General features: G+C 39.8%; 1 protein-coding gene across 1 annotated transcript in view; it reads left to right on the plus strand.

The window, feature by feature from the left end:
• Positions 1-8,146, plus strand: part of col27a1a (collagen, type XXVII, alpha 1a) — a 64,697-nt gene extending 56,551 nt beyond the window's left edge. Inside the window, exons 36-61 of the mRNA XM_087843803.1 lie at positions 8-61; positions 170-277; positions 360-413; positions 516-623; positions 720-773; positions 873-926; positions 1,120-1,176; positions 1,285-1,338; positions 1,418-1,471; positions 1,570-1,623; positions 2,211-2,264; positions 2,463-2,570; positions 2,788-2,895; positions 2,999-3,106; positions 3,210-3,263; positions 3,967-4,029; positions 4,104-4,157; positions 4,243-4,278; positions 4,405-4,422; positions 4,534-4,569; positions 4,672-4,698; positions 4,795-4,845; positions 4,928-5,096; positions 5,180-5,289; positions 5,391-5,609; positions 5,738-8,146. Of these exons, the coding sequence (XP_087699929.1) occupies positions 8-61; positions 170-277; positions 360-413; positions 516-623; positions 720-773; positions 873-926; positions 1,120-1,176; positions 1,285-1,338; positions 1,418-1,471; positions 1,570-1,623; positions 2,211-2,264; positions 2,463-2,570; positions 2,788-2,895; positions 2,999-3,106; positions 3,210-3,263; positions 3,967-4,029; positions 4,104-4,157; positions 4,243-4,278; positions 4,405-4,422; positions 4,534-4,569; positions 4,672-4,698; positions 4,795-4,845; positions 4,928-5,096; positions 5,180-5,289; positions 5,391-5,609; positions 5,738-5,884 (2,013 nt within the window). The 3' untranslated portion in view covers positions 5,885-8,146. The remainder of the gene's footprint in view (positions 1-7; positions 62-169; positions 278-359; positions 414-515; positions 624-719; positions 774-872; positions 927-1,119; positions 1,177-1,284; positions 1,339-1,417; positions 1,472-1,569; positions 1,624-2,210; positions 2,265-2,462; positions 2,571-2,787; positions 2,896-2,998; positions 3,107-3,209; positions 3,264-3,966; positions 4,030-4,103; positions 4,158-4,242; positions 4,279-4,404; positions 4,423-4,533; positions 4,570-4,671; positions 4,699-4,794; positions 4,846-4,927; positions 5,097-5,179; positions 5,290-5,390; positions 5,610-5,737) is intronic.
• The last annotated feature ends 2,880 nt before the right edge of the window (positions 8,147-11,026 follow it).

An 11,026-nucleotide genomic window follows, 5' to 3' on the forward strand; every position in this document is an offset into this window, starting at 1 on the left:
TGTGCAGGGAGAGCCAGGTCTAGAGGGAGAAGCTGGTCCGGCTGGTCCTGATGGAACCAAGGTGAGATGTTTTTTCCCTTTCGTGATGTAACTGTCCTCCATGCTGTATTCCAAACCACAGCATTAGTTTTGGTGTGTAAGAGTGCCGCTGTCCATCGTGCACCTTCAGGGGGAAAAAGGTGACATGGGTCAGGAGGGTGACAAAGGAGAAAAAGGTGAAACCGGACAAAAGGGAAAGGAGGGCCCACCTGGAAGTCCTGGATTCACTGGTGTCAGGGTAAGTCACCTGTCTTTCTTTTAAAATTCATACACACACGCACAGACTTTTAAACCTCACTCTAAACCTTTTCTCATGGTAGGGTCCAGAAGGAAAGCCTGGCAAAATTGGGGAACAAGGCAAACCAGGGTCAAAGGTGCTAGAATCAAATAACCTAACAAGTATTCACAAATAATAACAAATACACAAATGCTGTGTGCTCAGGTATATTCTAACTCTTCTTATCCTGTACGTTTAGGGTGCCAAAGGTAATCAAGGTCACCTCGGGGAGACTGGGTCAGTGGGGAAGACTGGACCGCCAGGTTTTGTTGGGCCAAAGGGTTCCAGAGGAACTATTGGTCATGTGGTAAGGTGGAATAGTAATGATGTAAATCACAAGCACTTTGCGTAATAATCCTTTAATAGATAAAACAATTGAAGATGCAACATTTGTTTTCTATAGGGAGCTCCCGGTCGAATGGGTCAACAGGGGGAGCCTGGTCTTGCAGGTTATGAGGTAAGATTGTTTTGTTAAGGTTATACATCAGAGTCAGCACAATGAAGCATTTGTTATAGTTAGTTTAGATAATGTGACTTTTTGCGACTTTCTTTGCAGGGCCATCAGGGACCTCAAGGCTCCATAGGGCCTCAGGGACCAAAAGGTGAAAAGGTACGCATTGCTCACTTTACGTGGCGTGTTTCTCTTACTCTTTCACTGTATCATATGCCAAATCCTTATTGCGCCCCTGGAATAAGCTGAATATGTAACACTCAGGGGGCATTTCAAAAAAGCTTAAAATCACCAAGAAAGTTTGTATTACTCGAAAACATTTGGGTAAAGTTTTTCTTACTTTTATGCTTAGGGCGAACAAGGGGATGATGGGAAGGTAGAGGGTCCTCCTGGTCCTCCGGGTGACATGGTAAGTCACACCCAACTTACTTTCCTTTCTCTTTCTCGTGTTTGTTTTCTATACAGTTGCAGAAATCATGTCATTTTCAGTTTATTAATAGACTTTGTATCTTATCAGGGACCTCCAGGGGACAGAGGAGAAAGAGGGGAGCCAGGAGATCCTGGGTACAAAGTGAGGACCATCCTTCCACTTGATTTTTTATAATATTCATTTGTGATTATCTGTTTTATAATCTGTTGTTATGTTTTAGGGGCAAATTGGTGTGGATGGTGAGCGAGGTAGACCCGGTGCTTCTGGACTGCCAGTAAGTGCCAAAACCTGTGATTTTCAGGCATACAAACACCAGGGACAGTCACCTGGTTTGTCTTTACATGCTTTCATTAACACGATTGTCAATTTCAGGGACATCCTGGACCTCAAGGGCAGCAAGGACCCAAAGGGGCTAAAGGAGATCAAGTAAGGATGGGAAACAAAAATGATGATGTGTGTGGGGTTCAAGGTTCTCAGCGATATGTTACAGTTGGTCTACAGCTTGGGAAATGGTCCAGTCTGCATAATGAGTCCTTTGACATACAAAGCTAATATAAAATGCAACTATCAATGTACAATTTTTAAATGACATATTTGTAACATTTTGGCACTTTGGTGTAGGGAGGTGGTAGGATGGAGTGCTTACTCCATTACCTAAATAATGTGAACAGTTTTGCTAATAAAAACATTTATAGGATACTAGTTCAATGCATAAAAAGTAATTACCTCATATAAATGTGCATCATATTAACTCTATTTATATAGAGACATAAATAGCTGCAAAAGGATCAGCAGGTTTCTGCAAAAGTTGAAAAATGAGCTGATATTGTACATGATCAGAAAAATTTACCAAAGAGTACAGCACTGTGCAATGTGGGCTAACAACAAAAGATCATCCCAGTAAGCATTTAATATTACCAGAGATGTGTTTTAAAAATGTCAGTACACACCTTTAATAATCAATACATGCTCAGTAACTGCACACTTAAAACTTTCTATCTCTCATTCTTAAGGGTCAGAAAGGCAAACAGGGTCAGCCAGGACCAAAAGGAGCCAGAGGACCAGAAGTAAGTGACTTGTTTTCATACACCCACAGAAGGTTCATTTAGTGTTTAATTAAAAAGAAACGTTTTTGCAAATTATCTGTCTAGAAAAAATGTGTTTTCAGTAAAATGGATTGTCTTCATTGTCAAGTAAAATGAGCTTAAATGATGCATTTCACAGGATTTGCTGTAGTTATTTGATAAGCCTGCTCTGCTCTGTAGGGTGTAGGTGGTCCTCCTGGTCCTAGAGGTGTGGTGGGCCGAGAAGGTCAGGAGGGTGTACCCGGGGTGGATGGAGTCCCAGGAAAAGATGGCAGCAAAGGAATCCCGGTGAGATGATCAAGGAAATCATACTATTCATTTCATTAGTGGCCATTAAATCCTGTTTCCATCCAGGAAATGAGTTTCACAGATGCGAAACAGCCTGATGAATTTGCTTTTGAATTTTGTCTTCTTAATGCCACTATCAGGACAAAACCTTGTTTATTTTATCAGCTCAGTTAAACATGTTCTTCTTCCTCATTTTACCTTCACAAAATGAATCTAGGGAGAGCATGGTGACGATGGGGAGGCTGGTCTTCCTGGAAAAGCTGGCTTGCGTGGTAAAACTGGCGTTCCAGGACTCCCAGGAGATCAGGGAGCTTTTGGACCAAAGGTAGGAGGGATGTTCTTTTCAATTAGCAATAGGTACCTCAAATAAGGAATATACTAGTACAGTATGACAGCCTTAATAAAAATGCAGTCATTCATCCATTCAGGGTGAGCGGGGTCTTCCGGGTCAGAGCGGACCTCCTGGAAAAAGAGGCTTCAAAGGTGGAATGGGATTGCCAGGGCCACAGGGCGACAAAGGACCTAAAGGACAACCTGTGAGTGTCAGCAACAGATATAGTAGTATGCATAACAAGGAGTAGATGTTGAGTTATATTTAATTTTCCTTTTAAATTAATTCTTCATTAAATTCTCACTCAGGGTGACACAGGAGAGTCGGGTTTTCCAGGAGTTCTGGGAGTTTTTGGACCAAGGGTAAGTGTACAACAAAACGCTAATAAAATTTTCCACACATGTTTGAGGCAGTTCATTTACAGTACACAGTCATTATTATCTAGATGAGGACAGAATAGTGCAGGTAACTTTGACAACACGTGACAATGACATTGATTAAGTCAGGAAAAGAACGAAAAGGAGGAGCTCAGATGGGGGTGGGTTACAAAGCGGCTTGCAGTTGCACAGCAAATGCAAACTCAAGCAGCATAAACAGTACGCCCTTTATGATCATTCTTAATTGAATGCATTGAAGGGTAAGCCATCATCTGGTCTGCCAGGACTTCAGCTGAACTTGACTTGGTGCCCTGTGTGAACTCACACTACACTTGATTTGTTGTTCAGGTCTAGACTAGATGTTGCAACTCCTGGCCCTGACTAAGCTGAAATTGTTGGTGCTTGCACAAGTTTGTGTTGTGTACTATTATAAACCTATAAATCACATTTTATACAAACGTCAAATAAAATAATGTCAGCTGATGTGTGACTAATCATGTGACATGGCGGGGAAGACCACTATAGCTCATTTTTCCTAAATTCAATTCAATATTGAAGCCATCAGAGCTTATCCAGTGTTCCGAGATGAAGCAAAATCTATAGTCAGAGATAGGTTAGTGTAAACATATGTTTTAGGCCAAACTGACAAAGTGTGTAATGGCTGTGTGTAAATATGTATCACTTTCAGGGGCCTCCAGGAGACTTTGGGCCAAAGGGCATAAGAGGGCCAAAAGGGCCCCAAGGATCAGTGGTAAGTAACGTGATGATTTAGATCATTCTGATAAAAAGCTCTGGAATGCTCATTCTTTTTTTTTTCTCCTTTAGGGCAGACGAGGAATTGTTGGTCCCGTAGGAATTATTGGTCCCAATGGAAGAGCAGTACGTTTTGTACATGACAGAAGCTTTGACATTTCTCTGCGCTGATGTCTTTCAGCATACTCACTGGTTTATGTACACTTTACAGGGTCCTCGAGGACAGAAAGGGAATCGTGGCGAGACTGTGAGTTTTCTTTGTCTTTTATCATATCTATCACTTGTTTTTTCCCATTTGTTTACAATAAGAGTGCAAAAAGCAGAGTTGATGGCAATATTCAGGCTAAAAATATGTTTTTCTCTCTCTGAACAGGGAGCTCAAGGTCCAAGGGTATGTTTGCACAGCATCGTCTTTCCCTCCTGTTACAATGGATTTTAATTTTACTGTGGTGACTTGAATGACAAAAAGTTAATATAGAAATTATGTTCTCTTCCCTGTTAGGGATCTCCTGGACCTCGTGGACCACCTGGACGTCCAGTAAGTGTTTGTTTTTTTTCCCTCAGCATTTAACCAAATATTATTTTCCAGCTTGCATGCACGCAAGCTTAATGTCTAATGCCTGTTTTTTATTTCCTTTAGGGTCCTCCAGGTGTCCCTCTGTCATTTGTAAGACATGTTATACTTGCTGGTTTCATTACACTCGATATGTGTTAGAAGATACAATGTCACTGATTCAATTCAAACTGGGGTTTTTTGATGTAGAAAGAAGATGGTGTATTGTTTATGGATTTACCCACCCCACTCAGGACTGAGGTTAGTGGAAAATGCTGATAGTGTTTCCCCATTGTTATACTTTATAATCTGTTGACAACTTAAAAGACTCTTGTGTTTTTAGAATAAGCCTGTGATGGACCTGCCGATGCTGGACCAAGGTGCAGAGATCTTCAAGACCCTCCACTACCTCAGTAACCTGATCAAGAGCCTGAAGAACCCACTGGGCACTCGGACCAACCCTGCCCGCATCTGCAGGGACCTGCACAGCTGTGAACAGAAGTTAAATGATGGTGAGAATGGTGTGCACGGCACAGAGGGTGAACAGTTTGTGTATAGATAGTCGAATGATCCTAAAACATGTTTTTATTTTCAGGCACGTACTGGATTGACCCCAACCTGGGTTGCATGTCAGACACAATAGAAGTCACCTGCAACTTTACCGGAGGTGGACAGACTTGCCTGAAACCATTAACAGTGTCCAAAGTATGCATGAGATAGTAATATCCCCCAGTTTCCACAAAATTATAAAATCTTTACAAAGGTTACACATAAAACAAACTTGTTAACCATCTCCTTTTCTCTAGCCAACAGTCAGTGTTGGTCGTGTTCAGATGAACTTCCTCCACCTGCTGAGCTCAGAGGCCGTGCAGCACATCATCATCCACTGCCTGGATGTCTCTATTTGGAGGTCAGCTGAGGATCAGCCTGTTGAACAGGGGTCTGTGAAATTCAAGGCCTGGAGTGGGGAGGTGTTTGAGGTGGGAGGAGAGCTGGAGCCAGAAGTCTTGGAGGATTCCTGCTGGGTAAGACTGAGATCCAGTTATCTTGTTTACTACATGTTATATCATTACTGAATTTCAAGCATTCAAAGCATACCAAAAACTGTGGGTATAAAAAAGTTGCTCTAATTTTGATATTTTCAATATTTCAGATAAAAGATGGGCGCTGGCACCAGACCCATTTTGTGTTCCACTCCCTAGACCCCACACTCCTCCCTGTGGTTGACATTTACAACCTGCCAAAAGCTAGTCCCAGCTCTCATTACCACCTAGAAGTGAGCCCTGTTTGCTTCCTGTGAGATTGTGTCTTCAGAGCAAAGACGGATGGAACAAGATACATTCGCATAGGTGGAGAATGGCGCAATCTCCAAACCAACCAAACCATGGCCAAACACTGTCCAAGCAAGAAGATGCCACCAACCCCCAAACAGATCCTGCTTCGCTCTGCCAAACGCCCTGGACTGCAAACACAGAGGGAGGAAGCACAGGGACCTCGGGCTGGAGCAGGGGGCAAAGAAGGGCTGAGAAAGAGCAGGGCAGTTCTCGCACTACAACCTTCTTCAGGCTCTTCGAAAAGGATCTTCTCATATACACTTACTTGGAGAAAATAAAGGCGCTATGCCACAAAATCTCTCCAGAACATTTCTAAGTGAAGGGAGACAAAGGCCAAGTTAATCAGTGGACATTATAGTAACTTATTTTTGTATACAGTCTGTATACTGAGCGTACTTTTGGGGGGAAAATACCAGAAATTTATTTCTGCTAGAAGAAAAGAATTAAAGTAATCCGGATTAGTTCAATGTACATATTTATATATATGCTTATAATTAACTTTTATACCTGTATATCTTATGTAAATTAATAATAATAGTAATAATAATAATAATAATAATAATCTTTAAGTGCAATAGAAAACGAGAAGATAATTTGGTGTTTTAAATCTATATGGAAGGATTTGTCAGGGGTGCCTTTTATTTTTTTGCCTTTGGTGCTCATCTTCTCGTGATCCGGCATAGGTGAATCAATCCAGAGGGAGAGTTGTTTGCTTAAATTGAGCAGAAGTCACATTTATATTTGTTTTACTCCATTGGGAGATTTCCCTGATGTGGGAAACACCCAGTGGCACACAGTCAGCCCTCAGTAAATTACATTCAAAGCCACAAGCCAATACCTATCCACAGGGGGTATATTAAATACTTACTGGACCAGATGCCACTGATGATTAGGGAGAATTTAGATGGAGATTAGGGGTCAGGTTTAGGGAGACTATGGAGCTCAGGTTCTCAGTAGTGTTTCTCTAACTGTGGAGTGTCCTTGCTTCTTTATTTATCATTTACAGTAAAAGGTAGGTGTTCTTTTTAAATCAGCATCAGTCATAAACCTCTCCTACCCCACCTGTACAGCAATCTTTAGAGGAGAACTGAGCCACATGAGAGAGTAGTGTGAATACAGGAATCCAAATCAACCTCCATTTCTAAGCCTGTCCTCTCTCTACTGTCTGGTGCTAGGTAAACTGTTTAAGGTGCTAGCCATAGTGCTGTATTTACACCACTGTGCAAAAATATCCCAAATGTTTATAGTGTTTGCATGCTTAAACAAATCAAAAAATATTGCCATAGCTGTATAATGCACTATAATAGCGATATCCCATCTAGCACTACAGAATTCCCTTAAAGTCAGTCATCTGTCATTTATGTAAATGTGTTCAGTGTTGCAATTGTAGGTGTATTAGAGAGCTTATTACTGAAAAAAAAAATTCTGCTTTTGCATGCCCGCATAAATCTCAGCATTTGAAGTATTTTTTAAAGCTAAAATTGTTTTCTCTGTACAAAGCCCCTTCTCTCCCACAGCTGTATGTATTAAGTGTAGAGACACACTAGTGGAGATAGTTTTTACTAAATGATAATAATATTAATAAAAAAAACATTTCTTTGATGTAGCTGGACACAAATGTGTATAATTGTGTAAACCTTGCTGTATACAATGGATCCCCTCTTGCTAATTTAATGTTATTTAATGTTGTTAATGTGGTTGCTGACTGAAGCAAGTTTCTGTTGGTTGAAGCAATACTACTCTTTCTGACAACTTTCGAAAAATCAGTTATCCCAACTGGTCTTGGAGTTTATAGATTTGTTTTATGTGTAAATTTGGGACTCCAGAGAACAAATTTATTGCAATGTTAATTCTTTTATTTTTGTAACTTTTTTTTCTGTTATGTTCCTCTATGATAATCAAACATGTACTGTACCAGGATTGTGCTATACTATCACTTGTGTTTTTAAAGAAATTATGCAAATATGTGAATTTTATTTTCCTTTTCCTTTTGTAAATCTGTTGTAGACATTTCAAGAAGCTAAGAATACCTCACAATTTTACGCAGGACTTGGACAGACGTCTTTTTCTTGCCTTTATAATTCAAATCTGTTTCGGAAATATCAGCCAAATGCAGCAAGTAAGTCCTCCAACTCTGAACAAAACGGTTTCTGTTGCCTTCATCGTTTCTCTGTCTACTCTTTAGTCATTGTTCGGTGTCCATTTGTTAAATAAATACTTTTAATTTGTGTCTGGATTTTTACTTTAACCATTGGCCATAAACTGTGATGCAAAACATATTTTACTTATTTACCAACCTAATAAAGTTTCAAAAATGTGTGGCTTTGACATACAGTAAACAATATCGACACTCTATATCATCAATCTAGGCTTTTCGGGCCACTGGTTGCACAACTTAGCTATAATTAAACACATAGAGTGTTTCGACATTGCAATAGGACTCCAGATGGGTGTAACTTTTTCCACAAGGTGACACCGTGGTGAGTTGATTCATCGCTCACACCTGAGTAGAGACCTTCAGGATCCTAAGTATTGGAACATAGACACCATTTTTGTCATTTTACCTCTGGACACGATCTTGTCGGCAGTGGCTTCTCTGGACAAATTAAAAAATAACAAACTGATAAATTTTTTTAAAGACTCAAAATTTTCCGAACGGAGAGTAACATAAATCCAAATGTAGGGATTGCTTTTAACCATGATAATCATGGTTTAATCATATTTAATACATCATTTTTTTTTAAAGACCTCTACATCATCAGTGTGTATGTGTTTTGTTTTTAAGAAACCTAAATGAACTGCACAATTATTGATGGCTCAGGGTTTACAGCTTTAATACTTTGATGCAATTAATTTGTAGTCAGTGACCATTTGAAGTCTGGAACTCACTGAGGGCATCACCTCCGTTCCTTGAGGTTTGAGGGAATTTTTCTCTGCACAGGCCCAACCACAGCATTTCTGCCAGGTTGAGCTCTTTGACTGAAACATTGCACCACCTTGATTCTTTTCTTCTTCAGCCAATCTGTTGTAGATTTGCTGCTGTGGCTTGGACCATTGTCCTTTTACATGACCTAATTCCAGACAAGCTTTAGCTGTCAGACAGATGGCCTCACATTTGATTCCAGAATACTTTGCTATACAGAGGAGTTTGTGGTGCACTTAGTGACTCCAAGGTGCCCTGGACCCATCGTAGTCCAAATCATCACCCGTCCACCACCATGCTTTACAGCTGATATAAAGTGTTTGTGCTGATATGCTGTGTTTGGTTTTTACCAAACATGGGGTTATGCATTATGGCCAAACATGTCCACTTTGTTGTCATCTTTGAAAAAGACATTGTTCCAGTCATTTTGTGGTTTGCACAGTTCAGATGCAATCATGCAAACCTCAGCAATGCTGCCATGTTCGTTCAAACAATCACTACAATCTTCTTCTCACTACACTGCCTGCTAACTAAAACCTCTAGAGTTTGAGATGTAGGTTTTTTGCGGTTTCTCTAAAGATTGTATGGTCTAACTTTGGGGTAAATTTGCTGAAACCTCCACTCCTGGTAAGACTGACAACTGCCCTGAATATTTTCCATAATTGTTCTGACTGTAAAATGATTTGGAAATAACCTTATAACCCTTCACAGACTGATGGGCAGCAATAATCGCTCTTCATAGATTATATTATTTCTCCACGGCATTATGTGAACACACACCTGAATGCTCCTCATCAGCAAAATGCTAAAATGTTTGTTTTTATAGAGGTGCTCACACCTCTGATGATCAGTTAATCAAATACATTTGATTAGCAGCACCAGGCTGCTACTTACCCTCCTAATTCAATGGAAAAAGTGAAGGTGTATTGAATCTCACACCACTTCTTGGCTTAGTTTTTCTTAAATAAATAATTGGCAAATGGACTGGTATGTATATACACTGTTTATCTAACATTCACACACTCACACTTTGATGGATGCAGTACTTTGCCCAAGGATGCTTCAGCATATGGACAGGAGGAGCCAGGGAGAGATCGGTAGATGACACCCTCAATCACCTGAGCTACAGCCGTCCTCATTTTAGATAATGACATGATAATACCCATAAATATGTTCATGTGAGATTGTAATTACTCAATTTTAAGACCGGCTGATGATCAGATGATTTTTCTATGTTCACATATTTGAAACCTTTGAAGTAAAAGGGATTTGTTTATTTTGGCCTCCAAATCCAGAGCAAGTAATTCTCTGATGGTGGAAAAACGTTCTTCACTAATGCGCTTTGATAGAAAAAGAAAATAATCTAGTGATTTCTAGTCCATTTTGTGTTTGTATGAATTCACCTCAAAATGTGAATAATGTGAAAAATAACATAATCCAAAACAAATGACACGGAAAGAACTGAAAGCCTTTAGAGATTGAGCTATAATAATAATAATAATAATAATAATAATAATAATGATGATGATGATGATGATGATGATGATGAATACAGCCTGAAGTTTTGAATGACACCACATGTTGTCGCTATTGTTCTCTGATTTATTTCATGTGCAGGAGACGTTTACACAAGGGAGGGCATAGATGTTTTTCAGAACTTGCATGGACGATAAAACAGAGACTGGAGCCATTACTGTAAGGTCGTTTAACTAAATGTTGTAATTAGCCCACTTAGTGGAGCAAATGTTAATTATGCTGCGGCATCAAGCAACACACCCGGCGTCCCACTCACCACACACACATATAAATCATCCTAAAGGATGTTTTTACCATCCTAGTAAATATGCGGAAAAACACACAAATCTGTCATCTGGTTCATTTCCTTTTGGAGTTTAGTAAAATTAGTTTAGTCTTAATGCGCTCTCGGGAAGAGAAAGCGCCAACATTGATCCAAACTTACAGTTTTAGATCAATGCTGGCGCTTTCTCTTTTGGATCGATCTTGGTAATGATCCAAAAGTGGAAGTTTTGGATCAATACTAAGTCAACAGGATACGGATTATTGGGTACTATAATTAAAAAGTCGTCTTTTCCAACAATGGAGTTGTCGAGCACAGAAATATACCTTTGGCTGAATGACAGTTGAAAAAAAAAAACATCCAAGCTGACAGCGTGTGTATTTTTGA

This window comes from Neolamprologus brichardi, chromosome 7 (genome assembly GCF_056152115.1).
Source record: "Neolamprologus brichardi isolate AB-2024 chromosome 7, ASM5615211v1, whole genome shotgun sequence".
Lineage (NCBI taxonomy): Eukaryota > Metazoa > Chordata > Actinopteri > Cichliformes > Cichlidae > Neolamprologus > Neolamprologus brichardi.